The 16,891-nt window shown below is 34.0% G+C and overlaps 1 protein-coding gene across 1 annotated transcript; it reads left to right on the top strand.

Annotated features, from left to right (window-relative positions):
• The first annotated feature begins 3,672 nt into the window (after positions 1 to 3,672).
• On the top strand, positions 3,673 to 15,667 carry LOC134694805 (uncharacterized protein CXorf65 homolog). Its single transcript, XM_063555868.1, has 5 exons — positions 3,673 to 3,806; positions 12,485 to 12,571; positions 13,329 to 13,439; positions 14,830 to 14,898; positions 15,357 to 15,667. Exons 1-5 carry the CDS (start codon positions 3,779 to 3,781, stop codon positions 15,530 to 15,532), a joined length of 471 nt encoding a protein of 156 aa, XP_063411938.1. The 5' UTR covers positions 3,673 to 3,778; the 3' UTR covers positions 15,533 to 15,667.
• Positions 15,668 to 16,891: the final 1,224 nt, after the last annotated feature.

Here is a 16,891-nt window from a genome sequence, read left to right as displayed (position 1 = left end):
AAAATTCAAATGATAAAACACATCAAACCAATGGGCAACAAACTGTCGGATTCCTGACTTGGTACAGGCATTTTTTAGAAAATGGTGGATTGAACATGGTTTTATAGCGCTTAACCTCTCACTTGTACGACATTTACACCGAATTCCATTATATTGGCAATGATGTTTGAACAAAATGTCACAAATAGGGGATCAACAACAACACAAACCTCATCAAAAATTTGGGATTTATGTGTTCCGGAAGGATTAGCAGATCCTGCTCCACATATAGCATCTGTTGTGTTGCTCATGTTATTACAAAGCCGATACATAGTCTAATTCGGTAGTTCACATTCGATAATGGGGATGGGATTGTAGTAACGACATAAAGAACATATCCAATATCATATATATAAAACGGGTATTCCATAACGGTCAACCAACTCGTGATTGCACCAGTAAATTTTACAAAGTGATGATTTTAACTCTACCATATAAAACTCTTGGTTTAAAATTGTAAAGGTCACAATTGGGAAGCTGAAATCATCTCTTTTGTCGTATATTTTTGTTTTCAACCGACCCTCATAGTCATTTTCTAGATTTCAAATTGCAAAATCAAAAGCTCAAACACATCAAACGAATGTGAAAAAAATGTCATATCCTAACTTGGTGCAGGCATTTTCTTACATGTACGTAGAAAATTTTGAATTGAACCTGACTTCGATTCATAGCGCTGAACCTCTCGAAGCCTGACATTCAGCAAGACGCCATCATTCATACGACAAATAAGAAGATGAATAGATTGTAATGGTTGGTCGCTGTTTAATGTCCAGCAACAAATATTACATGCATATTTAGAACGATTGCGTGTAAATGAGTTCTGCATATGTCGTTTTTGAACAAGTTCGATGCAATGAGTCGGGCTTTGCTTCGTTCTGAACAACGAATCCAACCAATCTTGGCTCCTTTAGAAATGTTAGACAGGGTAGAAGCAGAAACGTTCATTTTGACTTATTTTGCCTCGCGATCTTTTCCAAGACCTCGGTTTTCAAAAACTATCAATCAACGATATCTTCGAAATGAAATCAGGATTCTTAACAAGAAATACGGAGGTCTTGTGTAAAGTACTGAACCAAGGTCACAGAGACTAATCACTTGTAGTAAATTTCTCTAAAATCACCTTTTACCTGCGAGGAAGTTGTCCTACATATTTGTTTATTTTTAGGAAGTTGTCATTGAACAATAAACATGTAAATATATCATTGTTGTGGCTAATCAAGGAAAATAAAAGAGTGACAAGTACAAACAATATGTTACCGGTTCGTTTTTATATATATAAGTATATCCAAGGCCAATTGATATATGTCATACATGGGGGTCTGGATGAGAGGTCCTTCATTTCTTTATTCTATAAAACTTTAATTTGGTAATTTTCTCTATTCTTTATTTTTTTGTCCAATTGTTCTATCTACTTTATACTTTAGCACTCCAGCTTGATTTATACATGTATTTATAGTGTTTGTCCATTTTTCTCTTTTCTTTATATAATTTGTCCATTTTTCTCTTTTCTTTATACTAATTGTCCATTTTTCTCTTTTCTTTATATAATTTGTCCATCCTTCTCTATTCTTTATATAAGTCCATCTTTCTCTATTCTTTAAATTGTTTGTCTATTTTTCTCTATTCTTTTTATCGTTTGTCCATTTTTCTCTTTTCTTTATATTGTTTATAGATGTAGGAAGATGTGGTGTGAGTGCCAATGAGACAACTCTCCATCCAAATACCAATTTATAAAAGTAAACCATTATATATAGGTCAAAGTACGGCCTTCAACACGGAGCCTTGGCTCACACCGAACAACAAGCTATAAAGGGAACCAAAATTACTAGTGTAAAACCATTAAAACGGGAAAACCAACGGTCTAATATATATTATGCCATCATAATTTTATACTTCATTTTAGAATATCGTACTGCATTTGTTTGCCTTTACTATTGTATTTGTATTTATATTCAATTTGTGTGTTTCTGTGTAAAGTTTTTAGTGAATAAAGTATCTATCTTTGATATCTATAATACTCCATCGTTCTCTATTCTTTATACTTTAGCGCTCCAATATTCTTTGTTCATAAGTTTTTTTGGTCGATTTTTCTGTATTCATTTAATGTTTTTGGTCTTTATTCTGCACTTTTGATCATTTATTCTGTATTCTGTAAACACCATCCAGACCCTCGAATAGTTGTAACATTCCGAGAATTTGTCAATCAATCAATGGGGAAATCATCAATAATGATAGTAATGAGTAATCCAGTGTGAAAATAGTAAAACTAAGAAATAAAACCAATGTCATCAGTGCAAGTGTACTTATTGGCTCACCTGGTTTCAAGGGTTGGCGAGAACGGACGTACACTTTCTTGTTATCTGCATAAGCGGATCCAGGACTTTTCAAATAAGTCTCATCTATACAAGGTTGTCTTTCTGAATATTTGGTTGCACTTTTTTTTATTTACCAGGAACTGCACATAGTTTATCACATGTAAACTTTAAATGGCTTTACTGATTTCGAATTTCAGGAAAGTTATATTGATGTGTTTGACATAGTTTCTTGAAATCGTTTTGATATTTCTGATGTCCACTCGTTAGACAGTATATACCTTGTTGAAAAAAGATATATAAGATATTTTTTCTGTTGTGTTTCAATTCCAAATTTATGCAAAATCTGAGTTTGTGTTTTAGAATTCGGTCTTGTGCATGCCTAGGGAGTTTTATATTTAATAATTATTTATCATATTTGGGTTTATGGTGCATTTGCATTCGTATGGATATGTTTTTAACATGTTCCTTTTGTGTGGGAAGTTAAATCATTTCTTTTTTGTTAATCTAATGGTAAATCGCATTAAGAACTACTTTCTTATGGAGATAAGAACAACTTTGAAAATCAATGTACTGACTATACCTTTAATGGGTTCTCTATTGGAAATACAATGTATCTTATCTTATTTTATCTTAAATATATTCACTAAACGTCTACTAGTATTGTAGAAAGTATTACACGTACATCAAGTGCAGAAACATTGTGGTCGTATGGATATAAAAACTGTTGTGCATGCACTAGACCAAATTCAGAACGATTAACTGCATTACTGGCATTGTTGTATGTTTTGGTTTACTGCTGGTTACCAGTGACAACTATTTCATGTATGTTCCGGATGATTGTATGTTTTGAAAAAAAGAAAAAAAGGTATTTTGACAGCCAATAAGACATCTATAAATCTTAGTCTAAATGATGTGGATGTAACGGACAATATTCGTCATCATATGGCCTTCAACAATGAGGAAAACCAATACCAAATTATCCGCTATTTAAGACACCTTATTGTGGCATATAAAGTACACTTAACGAGAATATTGAGACAGTTCATAAAATTCGTAAACGAAAACTGAAAACGAACGCAAAAGTGATGAGCGCAATTTTAGTCTTAATTGTATTTAAAATTAATAATGTTTATGTTAAACGAACTCCAAAGCTGGGTATATTATTTATATATATAAGGAACAAGTCATAGTGTTAACACCATTGTTCTGGGATTATATCTGTACAATTATAAAGCATGGTTTAAATAATATAATACCCTTACCCATGTAATGGTAGGATTAAAAGTTAAATTATAAATATAATATAAGAAATCGTTCTTCTATGGTATATTACAATGTACGTTGATATAAAATTATTAGTAGATTTAAAAGGAGGCATTTGTGATATATAAGTAATCAATGATTGATCAATCGGGTTTAAGACAATGGCTTTTATTACTGTGAAATATGGAGGTAAAATATGTGTATTGGGGTATAAGATGTGTATTGGGGTAAGAGATCTGTATTGAGGTTGACTATGAATTCGCATTGGGATAAATATTTTTACCATGTTAATTGTGTGTGGAAAGTTAAATCATTTCCTTTTTTATGAGTCTAAAGGGAAATTAAATCGTATTAATAACTACTTTCTTATGGAAACAAGAAAAGTTTGAACAGTTTGAAGAGAATTAAGGTGAAATATGTTATCATCCTTATTGTCGAACTTATAAGTAAAGCATAATTTAATCTCGATAATATATTTTGTCTTTTCTATACATGTAATTCTTTCAAAATATTTTCTTAATATATGTTTTCCTCTTAATGTTAATCAATACCAGACACATTTAACATGCATGTACCATATGTCTCTGGCAATACATATACAAAATATCAGTACACTGTCGGAAAAAAAATTGTAAGAGCTCAGTTTAGAAAAAGGACGAAAAGCGATTCTCGCCGACCTTTTCTCCTGTTTCGTAGCGAGTACAAATACATTTGATGTTTTTTCAACAACGTTTATATATTGTTTTTTTTTTATCCTGAAAGCGACACCCAACACTTGAAACTTTAGTTTTTTTATAATCTAAGCCTTTGTCAGTGTAAACGCGGACCTGGAAGAGGACCCCCAAAATGAACTAATACGCCAAAAAAAATATCCTTAAACATGTACAGGAGACTTTACATGTATATATAAAAGCAAAATTTATTTATGCACCTTATTTGTACAATTGTTGCTGATTGCAGGACACAATCTGCAGTTACTATCATCATTTATACAAAACATATAGATAAACGTTGTGAATTAGTCATCGGATAAAAAATATTAACTCGACCTCACGATATCCTTCGTTTGTTAAAGATGTAAAGCAATGGTTCATGTGACTCAATCAAATATGTTTAAGTGAAGTTAACATGTACATTGGCTCTCTTTTTTTTGTGTCTTTTTGTATTTTTTAATCAGAAAATGTACAGTCATTGGTGTATTTGTAATTTGTAAAGTTCAAGTGTAGTTATGTGCACAGAATCATAGAAATTTTAAAAAAATCGTACATATTTTGAATGTATTAGAATTTTAAAAAAAATGGATGAGAGGTTTTATCATAAATAGACACACATTCCTAGTGATAACATATTTTTTGTTTAAGAATGAATAGTTTCAAAATTTTACGAATAGTTACTAAAATCGAATTCCCCTAGACAGTAAGCAATTTGTACTATAATTGATAAGGATATACGAGGGTCTGAATGAGGTTTACAGAAAAGAGAATAATGGGATATAGTCAAGGGGATGGGGTTTGGGAGGGGGTAACACGCATAATGCCGTGATGGCAACAAATAATAAATAAAGAATGAATACAGAACAACAAGTTATAGAGAATAATGGAATATAGTAAGGGTGTGAGTTTTGGGAGGGGTAACCCGCAGAATGGAGGGCAAAAAATAATAAATAAAGAATACAGAAAAAATGGCTAGTAAAAAAGTTATAGAGGTAATGGGATGTTAAATTATATGCAAAGGACAATAAAGACAGTAACTATATAATAGAGAAATAAGGTAAATAATAATAAAACGGCGGACATGTAGACCCGCAGATATATTTGTCAATACTGTGATTGGTTGTGATGATCCCTACTGTTTTGATCTGGTTATCAATAAACCAAACATAAATGACTGACAGATAAAAAAATCTTAATCCTCAGAACGTTTAAATGATTGACAATAAGTATTGAAAATAATCCTATACTTATTCTTACAAAGACTTATCAATAATTCAAGAGACATTCCAAACGGATTTGTCAATCGATAAAGATCAATAATTCAAGAGAAATTCCAAACGGATTTGTCATTCGATAAAGATCAATAGATTGTTTGTACTATCAATGATTCAAGAGACATTCCAAACGGATTTGTCATTCGATAAAGATCAAAAGATTGTTTGTACGACTATTTACACTGATAGATGTAACGGTTATGTCTTAAAACAGGAAAATAAAATATGCATGTTTGTTTGCCTTAGGGGTTCTACAAAGATCGATCAGGCTGTTTTATACTATAACCGACTTTTTTCTCCACGAACATTTCGACAGACAATCTATACATGTATGTAGTGGTAGGACTCTATACATGTATGTAGTGGTAGGACACAATCTATACATGTATGTAGTGGTAGGACTCTATACATGTATGTAGTGGTAGGACTCTATACATGTATGTAGTGGTAGGACACAATCTATACATGTATGTAGTGGTAGGACTCTATACATGTATGTAGTGGTAGGACACAATCTATACATGTATGTAGTGGTAGGACTCTATACATGTATGTAGTGGTAGGACACAATCTATACATGTATGTAGTGGTAGGACACAATCTATACATGTATGTAGTGGTAGGACTCTATACATGTATGTAGTGGTAGGACTCTATACATGTATGTAGTGGTAGGACTCTATACATGTATGTAGTGGTAGGACTCTATACATGTATGTAGTGGTAGGACACAATCTATACATGTATGTAGTGGTAGGACTCTATACATGTATGTAGTGGTAGGACTCTATACATGTATGTAGTGGTAGGACTCTATACATGTATGTAGTGGTAGGACTCTATACATGTATGTCGTGGTAGGACTCTATACATGTATGTCGTGGTAGGACTCTATACATGTATGTCGTGGTAGGACTCTATACATGTATGTCGTGGTAGGACTCTATACATGTATGTCGTGGTAGGACTCTATACATGTATGTCGTGGTAGGACTCTATACATGTATGTCGTGGTAGGACTCTATACATGTATGTCGTGGTAGGACTCTATACATGTATGTCGTGGTAGGACTCTATACATGTATGTCGTGGTAGGACTCTATACATGTATGTCGTGGTAGGACTTTATTTCGACAGACAATCTATACATGTATGTAGTGGTAGGACTCTATACATGTATGTAGTGGTAGGACTCTATACATGTATGTAGTGGTAGGACTCTATACATGTATGTAGTGGTAGGACTTTATTTCGACAGACAATCTATACATGTATGAAGTGGTAGGACTCTATACATGTATGTAGTGGTAGGACTCTATACATGTATGTAGTGGTAGGACTCTATACATGTATGTCGTGGTAGGACTCTATACATGTATGTCGTGGTAGGACTCTATACATGTATGTCGTGGTAGGACTCTATACATGTATGTAGTGGTAGGACTCTATACATGTATGTAGTGGTAGGACTCTATACATGTATGTAGTGGTAGGACTTTATTTCGACAGACAATCTATACATGTATGTAGTGGTAGGACTCTATACATGTATGTAGTGGTAGGACTCTATACATGTATGTAGTGGTAGGACTCTATACATGTATGTAGTGGTAGGACTCTATACATGTATGTAGTGGTAGGACTTTATTTGACAGACAATCTATACATGTATGTAGTGGTAGGACTCTATACATGTATGTAGTGGTAGGACTCTATACATGTATGTAGTGGTAGGACTCTATACATGTATGTAGTGGTAGGACTCTATACATGTATGTAGTGGTAGGACTTTATTTCGACAGACAATCTATACATGTATGTAGTGGTAGGACTCTATACATGTATGTAGTGGTAGGACTTTATTTCGACAGACAATCTATACATGTATGTAGTGGTAGGACTCTATACATGTATGTAGTGGTAGGACTTTATTTCGACAGACAATCTATACATGTATGTAGTGGTAGGACTCTATACATGTATGGAGTGGTAGGACTCTATACATGTATGTAGTGGTAGGACTCTATACATGTATGTAGTGGTAGGACTCTATACATGTATGTAGTGGTAGGACTCTATACATGTATGTAGTGGTAGGACTCTATACATGTATGTAGTGGTAGGACTTTATTTCGACAGACAATCTATACATGTATGTAGTGGTAGGACTCTATACATGTATGTAGTGGTAGGACTTTATTTCGACAGACAATCTATACATGTATGTAGTGGTAGGACTCTATACATGTATGTAGTGGTAGGACTCTATACATGTATGTAGTGGTAGGACTCTATACATGTATGTAGTGGTAGGACTCTATACATGTATGTAGTGGTAGGACTCTATACATGTATGTAGTGGTAGGACTCTATACATGTATGTAGTGGTAGGACTCTATACATGTATGTAGTGGTAGGACTCTATACATGTATGTAGTGGTAGGACTTTATTTCGACAGACAATCTATACATGTATGTAGTGGTAGGACTCTATACATGTATGTAGTGGTAGGACTTTATTTCGACAGACAATCTATACATGTATGTAGTGGTAGGACTCTATACATGTATGTAGTGGTAGGACTCTATACATGTATGTAGTGGTAGGACTCTATACATGTATGTAGTGGTAGGACTCTATACATGTATGTAGTGGTAGGACACAATCTATACATGTATGTAGTGGTAGGACTCTATACATGTATGTAGTGGTAGGACTCTATACATGTATGTAGTGGTAGGACTCTATACATGTATGTAGTGGTAGGACTCTATACATGTATGTAGTGGTAGGACTCTATACATGTTTGTAGTGGTAGGACTCTATACATGTATGTAGTGGTAGGACTCTATACATGTATGTAGTGGTAGGACTTTATTTCGACAGACAATCTATACATGTATGTAGTGGTAGGACTCTATACATGTATGTAGTGGTAGGACTTTATTTCGACAGACAATCTATACATGTATGTAGTGGTAGGACTCTATACATGTATGTAGTGGTAGGACTCTATACATGTATGTAGTGGTAGGACTCTATACATGTATGTAGTGGTAGGACTCTATACATGTATGTAGTGGTAGGACTCTATACATGTATGTAGTGGTAGGACTCTATACATGTATGTAGTGGTAGGACTCTATACATGTATGTAGTGGTAGGACTCTATACATGTATGTAGTGGTAGGACTTTATTTCGACAGACAATCTATACATGTATGTAGTGGTAGGACTCTATACATGTATGTAGTGGTAGGACTTTATTTCGACAGACAATCTATACATGTATGTAGTGGTAGGACTCTATACATGTATGTAGTGGTAGGACTCTATACATGTATGTAGTGGTAGGACTCTATACATGTATGTAGTGGTAGGACTCTATACATGTATGTAGTGGTAGGACACAATCTATACATGTATGTAGTGGTAGGACTCTATACATGTATGTAGTGGTAGGACTCTATACATGTATGTAGTGGTAGGACTCTATACATGTATGTAGTGGTAGGACTCTATACATGTATGTAGTGGTAGGACTCTATACATGTTTGTAGTGGTAGGACTCTATACATGTATGTAGTGGTAGGACTCTATACATGTATGTAGTGGTAGGACTTTATTTCGACAGACAATCTATACATGTATGTAGTGGTAGGACTCTATACATGTATGTAGTGGTAGGACTTTATTTCGACAGACAATCTATACATGTATGTAGTGGTAGGACTCTATACATGTATGTAGTGGTAGGACTCTATACATGTATGTAGTGGTAGGACTCTATACATGTATGTAGTGGTAGGACTCTATACATGTATGTAGTGGTAGGACTCTATACATGTATGTAGTGGTAGGACTCTATACATGTATGTAGTGGTAGGACTCTATACATGTATGTAGTGGTAGGACTCTATACATGTATGTAGTGGTAGGACTCTATACATGTATGTAGTGGTAGGACTCTATACATGTATGTAGTGGTAGGACTTTATTTCGACAGACAATCTATACATGTATGTAGTGGTAGGACTCTATACATGTATGTAGTGGTAGGACTTTATACATGTATGTAGTGGTAGGACTCTATACCTGTATGTAGTGGTAGGACTCTATACATGTATGTAGTGGTAGGACTCTATACATGTATGTAGTGGTAGGACTCTATACATGTATGTAGTGGTAGGACTCTATACATGTATGTAGTGGTAGGACTTTATTTCGACAGACAATCTATACATGTATGTAGTGGTAGGACTCTATACATGTATGTAGTGGTAGGACTCTATACATGTATGTAGTGGTAGGACTCTATACATGTATGTAGTGGTAGGACTCTATACATGTATGTAGTGGTAGGACTCTATACATGTATGTAGTGGTAGGACTCTATACATGTATGTAGTGGTAGGACTCTATACATGTATGTAGTGGTAGGACTCTATACATGTATGTAGTGGTAGGACTCTATACATGTATGTAGTGGTAGGACTCTATACATGTATGTAGTGGTAGGACTCTATACATGTATGTAGTGGTAGGACTCTATACATGTATGTAGTGGTAGGACTCTATACATGTATGTAGTGGTAGGACTTTCTGGTACTTGGTCAAGTATGAGCAACTAAAAAAAGTACAATAAAACTTGCAATATTTTTTTTGTAAGCCTGTTCAAGAAAAAGTAATTGTTCTTCGTTTTCTATACAGAACAAATCATCTGAAAGCAATTAATTAGTCCCCCCTTTCAATTGCACTGATCTTTAGCTTGATTAACTTCTTTATGTTTGCTCCTACTTGGCCGAATACCATGCAGAATTTCAACCATGTACTAGGTAACCTGTCGAAAAAATAATATACTCTGGAGTAAAAAGTAAAATCTCAATAATACTGAATCCGAGGAAAATTCAAAAAGGAAAGTCCCGACGATGATAATTGGATGGCAAAATTAAAAGCTCAATCACATCAAACGAATGGATAACAACTGTCATATTCCTGACTTGGCACAGGCATTTTCTTAGGTAGAAAATGATGGAATAAAACTGGTTTTATAGCTTGCTAAACCTGTCACTTGAAAGACAGTCGCATCAAATTCCATTATATTGACCCTACATGTGTGAACAAAACAAAAGACATAATAGTCGAAAATAGGGGCACGGTAGTCAAGTTTGTGTTTTAATTTTTATCACTATAAAAACAAAACAAATATGTTAGAAAGACTTACAAAAAGGCATATAGACAAAGCCCATTATCAAAAATAAAGATAAGATTTTTACTATTTCACAATAACAAAATAGCGGCCGGGATGTATAAGTACAGAGTCATGTCAAATTGATATCAACAAAACAGACTAAACAGTTAATTCATCTAGACAAATAAATTAAAGATTACGATAACACGTTATAAGGACGAAAAACAACGTCAGTACCCAGAATCTATACTGCAAGACCATCGTGTATTTTTTGTGAAGTTGATACGAAATATCCATCAACAAGATATTGGTACCTTCCGATTGTTTTAAAAAGAACAATACGTTATTTGATAAACACTTGTACAACCAAATGCCTGTTTCTGTACTTACAGTCTCACTTGTACAACCAAATGCCTGTTTCTGTACTTACAGTCTCACTTGTACAACCAAATGCCTGTTTCTGTTCTTACAGTCTCACTTGTACAACCAAAGGCCTGTTTCTGTTCTTACAGTCTCACTTGTACAACCAAATGCCTGTTTCTATACTTACAGTCTCACTTGTACAACCAAATGCCTGTTTCTGTACTTACAGTCTCACTTGTACAACCAAATGCCTGTTTCTGTTCTTACAGTCTCACTTGTACAACCAAAGGCCTGTTTCTGTTCTTACAGTCTCACTTGTACAACCAAATGCCTGTTTCTATACTTACAGTCTCACTTGTAGAACCAAATGCCTGTTTCTGTACTTACAGTCTCACTTGTAGAACCAAATGCCTGTTTCTGTATTTACAGTCTCACTTGTACAACCAAATGCCTGTTTCTATAATTACAGTCTCACTTGTACAACCAAATGCCTGTTTCTATACTTACAGTCTCACTTGTACAACCAAATGCCTGTTTCTATACTTACAGTCTCACTTGTACAACCAAATGCCTGTTTCTATACTTAGTCTCACTTGTACAACCAAATGCCTGTTTCTATACTTACAGTCTCACTTGTACAACCAAATGCCTGTTTCTGTACTTACAGTCTCACTTGTACAACCAAATGCCTGTTTCTGTACTTACAGTCTCACTTGTACAACCAAATGCCTGTTTCTGTACTTACAGTCTCACTTGTACAACCAAATGCCTGTTTCTATACTGACAGTCTCACTTGTACAACCAAATGCCTGTTTCTGTACTGACAGTCTCACTTGTACAACCAAATGCCTGTTTCTGTACTTACAGTCTCACAGCTACAAGTTTGACGTCTGAGCATTAAATTTGTCGTGTTGACCGGATTTTGTTTTATCATTGTATTGTTATTATTCTAAATACAAAGTTTGAAAATAATGACCTTTCGTGGTCATACAAAAGCTTATGGTAATATTGGCAATGAATTGCTGTGCATACTGTTAATTGAGAGTGATATCTCTAATATTATGAAATCAACCGAACAATTGATTAAGAAGTTATACAAAATTGATACTGAACTAACGGTATATAGCGCCATTTACATTTGGTATATGAATACAGTATTACCCTATAGCCTTAAGGAGAATTAGCTAGATAATCTTCTTTCACTAATGTATCCCCACACTTTCTCTGTACTCGTTCTGTCTCTTGTTTACATTTGTATTTGTTCGGTGGTTAAAGTCAGCTTTTTATATCGAATTCAAAAATGATAGTTCATTTGTTTTTTTTAGATTCACAAGAAGATATTTTCAATCCAAACTGCAGAACATTTAACTTGCTCAGATGTATTCAACGTCGATGTAAATGTAATGATGAGGGTGAGTATAGTACGACTTGTCTGATTGGTCTAGGGAAAGTTTAGACCAACGTTTTTGGTTGGTTGATGGATAATTGACTGGTTGGAAAAGATTAAACTCAGAAAGAAAATACACCATCTTAAACTTTACTTTGTCTACACATATTTCAGTATCGTGCATAATGTTAGGGAATATTCCTCATCATCAATCAATGCAATCTAAATTAGTTTTCTACTTTATTTTCTGTAAATTATATCATCCTCTATGCATTTATCACACCAATTGCGACTAAAATGTCCACTTACAAACACGTGTTGCAGTACAACATCATTGACGACTTGAAGTCTTAACCCAATGATGTCAACTGTGATAGTTTCAGCTGGCCAATTTAATAACTGGTAACCTGAACGCTGAGATTAACACTCCTCTACGAAATGTTTTATACAAATATCTAAAGTATTGTGAGCCTTAATCGATTAATTGCAAACTCAACATAAAAATGGTATAACAAGATTACCGAACTCCAAGGGAAATGTTAGACATGTTTAAGTAACGTAACGTAGGAAAATCAAATGTTTATATTCACGACTAGGTTCATAAATTTTCCGAAGAAAATGGTGGGTTAAACTTTGTTTTATAGCTGACTGAACCTTGTGATTCAGTGGAAAATCATACATGACAGAAATTAGACGAAAGTGGTAGTATACCGATTTTATGTCAGTCGCACTTTCTGAATATAGTAACATCTTAAGGTTTATTAAGAACTGTTTTATTTCAGTCGAACTATCAGATGAAAGTGGCAATATAAAGTTTTTACGAGAATGTCCAAACAGATATGCCAGTGAAATGTTGACGGACAGAGAATCATTAGTATTACTACGTGTAGAAAGTATGTATATAACTTATTCTTTGATAAAGTACCAACCTCATTCGTCTCAAATCGGCCGATTCCGTACCCTTGGATGAGAGTAGCGGACTCTACCGAGGATTGCCGAAAGATACATACCTCATTTCGTTTTCCCATAAACAGTTACCTCCCTTGATATGTTTTTTTCCATTCCAGCTCTTCTGTGACTTATCAGAAGTATCCCTAGATTGAAATGTTTAAACGACTTGTTTTCTGTCTAGACTGATTAGAAGTTTACCCCTTGTAGGTTTTCCGTACAAAAAAAGTAATATTACAAAAATAAAGAACTTGAAGAGAAATTCAAAACTGCAAGTTCTCTATCAAATGGCAAAATTAAAAGCTCAGACACATTAGACGAATGGTAATTCGATTGGTTTACTTAACTGATTTGTTTTCCGTCTAGACAGATTATACGTTAACAGTTTACACGTAAACCCACGCATAGACGAACAGAAACTATTGAATAAAAATGCAAAAAGACAATACATCAACAAAACACAGACAACGGATATACAAATAAACGCATTTACGAAAAAACTTCATTTGTAATTACATAATCATCATATTGATGCTCGATTGATTAAATATTTGAGAGAAAAAAACGCTTTTAACAAAAACGCTTAAGCGTTTAGATTTCACATTTTTATGTTATGTTTTATTATTGTACCGCTGATGATTTCCCCGTACATTGAAGTTGATGTTTGATTTCTCACAAACGTTTCAATTTTTATGACTCTTAATCATGTCTTGTTATATTAAATCTGCTAATGATACCACAGAGATTTCAGATTCAAATTTATAACTGTATGATGAGTAGATTGAAACATTAATCTGAGAATACACGTTGTTGACATTTTTCGTCAATTTGTTTTCCTTGAATATTACTGCGTAATATTTTTATAGATCATCATTGACCATGTTGACAGGACCTGAGACGCAAAAATATCAAACAGCAACATCATGTAACACTGAATCAAGATCAATTTTTGTGTCAATTTAACATTTACGCGAACTTAATCAGACAACCGATCAACTACCGCGAATCATTTTGTGCAGGTTTCATCAGCTCGAATATAATTTCTCCCTAGATTGCTCGCTTTGTTTCTTGTATGATGTTGTTTTTCTTAAAATGCCTGTTTTTCTTAAAATGTCTACCAAGTTCAGAAAATGGCCATTGATATATTATAGTTCGTTTCTGTATGTGTCACATTATAATGTTGTGTTTCTGTTGTGTCGTAGTTCACAAATATTTGATGTGTTTCCCTCAGTGTTAGTTTGTAACCCGGATTAGTTCTTTTCCCAATCTTTTAATGAATTCAAAACAGCGGTATCCTACTGTTGACTTTATTTTGCATGTGTTTTTGAATTTTAGAGAAGGATTCACATGGTGAAATTTACGTTCCACTGTTAAACGACGAATACATTTCAGACGAATTCCGCAGTAAGTACTATATATATATAAATATATATAAATATATGTAGAATTATTCTATACTGAGAGAAAACAATCCCCGCGGCCTTTTAGATGAAAACTAATGCTCTGGATTTACTTCATCGCGAACGCTCAAAGCTAAATATTTAAAAACTGAGGAAGGTATAAAGACCGAAATATTTAAAGAGCTATATGATAAAAAAAAAGTACATAAAAAAATCCAAATTCATCTTATATTAACCTTGTTTTGTGGATAGTTGTCTCATTAGCAATCATACCACATCTTCTTTTTTTTTTTATATTTGAGGGTGTTGAAACGTTAGTTTACTAAAACGTTTAAAATTCATCAACGGACAATTTAAAAAGGTTTGTAATGAATTATGTCAGTACTGAGGTACATACTACTGAGCTCATGATACCCCTGTTTTGTCTTTTAATGTGTTATATTAATAATAATTTTGTTGTAGCACGAATATCTACGAAGGGATCTGGTGGATCAGGGTCTCGACCAAACAGCAGACGAGTCAGATCAAACACAAGGCGGAGTAAAAAAGACGAGAAAAAACAGCGAACTGAAAGTAGAGGAACAGCGCCATCTGCCAAATTAGATTCAAAAAGATCAAGATCGCGACAAGGGAAATAAGCCAAATTAGTTATTGTTTTATCTCAGGTTTAAAAACAGTTGCGTCCCTTCATATGAAGTAAAATATATTAAATGTCCATTTACATTGAAATTTGATATCTGTAAAGTATTCAGTAATTAATAAAATACATGAATTAATAACATAACCAAATTGAGCATTCTCTGATCGGTTAACAAGACAGAATATGTGGTTTGGTTTTGTTTGTTTTGTCCAGTATTTGCAGAGGAATTCGCTGTTGGTTGCAAGAATTGTCTGTTGTACAGTCAAATGAAGTAAGTGATTCAGTTGGCTATTATAGATATATTACCATTCAATTCATATGTTTCCATGTCTTTGAAGCTTGTTTTTGTAGAATCGGGTAAGGTTGACACGCATCTTCCATGAACAATTTTATTGTGTTTGCAATAATAATATTAAGATAGCAAAGTGGAAAGGGATTAATATAAGTTGCAAAACTTGTTTCCCAATCCACTATAAATAAATATGTTTAAACTAAACTAAACTAAACTAATTAAGATATAATTTTTGTTGGATGCGTTATCAATGTCTTACATGATGAACACCACGGGTGCCACTTTTTGAAGAGGATCTGGTTATCCTTCATGAGTACCTGGGATCACCCTTTTTGAAGAGGATCTTGTTATCCTTCATGAGTACCTGGGATCACCCTTTTTGAATAGGATCTTGTTATCCTTCATGAGTACCTGGGATCACCCTTTTTGAAGAGGATCTTGTTATCCTTCATGAGTACCTGGGATCACCCTTTTTGAAGAGGATCTTGTTATCCTTCATGAGTACCTGGGATCACCCTTTTTGAAGAGGATCTTGTTATCCTTCATGAGTACCTGGGATCACCCTTTTTGAAGAGGATCTTGTTATCCTTCATGAGTACCTGGGATCACCCTTTTTGAAGAGGATCTTGTTATCCTTCATGAGTACCTGGGATCACCCTTTTTGTTTAGTTTGGGTTTGTATTGCTTAGTTAATAGGTTTCCATGTTGTATTATGTGTATTATAGATGTATGCCTTTGATATTTTTTTTTTCTTTTTTGTGATAGAGTTGTTCACTTATGTTTGAATATACCTTTGGTGTCTTTCGCTTGCATATATTGTTGTATTTGACTTCGTTTAAATATGTACAGGTGTGACCCCATTTACAGATAATATTTCATTGTAGGTAACTTTCACGGAATGAATTTAAAGAATTAAGAAGCTGTTTGATTCTTGCTTGTATTTAAAGAGTATTTATGCAATTTCGAATTGATATTTAATATTTTTCATTTGGTTTGAAAAAAAAAGTAGTATAACTAAAAATAAAAAAAATTGAAAGTCACTTATCAAAACGCAAAATCAAAATC

This window comes from Mytilus trossulus, chromosome 13 (assembly GCF_036588685.1).
Source record: "Mytilus trossulus isolate FHL-02 chromosome 13, PNRI_Mtr1.1.1.hap1, whole genome shotgun sequence".
Taxonomy (NCBI): Eukaryota; Metazoa; Mollusca; class Bivalvia; order Mytilida; family Mytilidae; genus Mytilus; species Mytilus trossulus.
Note: the sequence above shows the minus strand (reverse complement) of the source record. Positions and strands in the feature narration are given on the sequence as shown.

Excerpts from the sequence above, each read along its gene's own strand:
- LOC134694805 (XM_063555868.1), top strand. The coding sequence starts at position 3,779 with ATGGCTTTTATTACTGTGAAATATGGAG. Across the intron at positions 3,807-12,484 it reads TATTACTGTGAAATATGGAG|ATTCACAAGAAGATATTTTC; the intron begins GTAAAATATGTG and ends TGTTTTTTTTAG. Across the intron at positions 14,899-15,356 it reads CATTTCAGACGAATTCCGCA|CACGAATATCTACGAAGGGA; the intron begins GTAAGTACTATA and ends ATTTTGTTGTAG.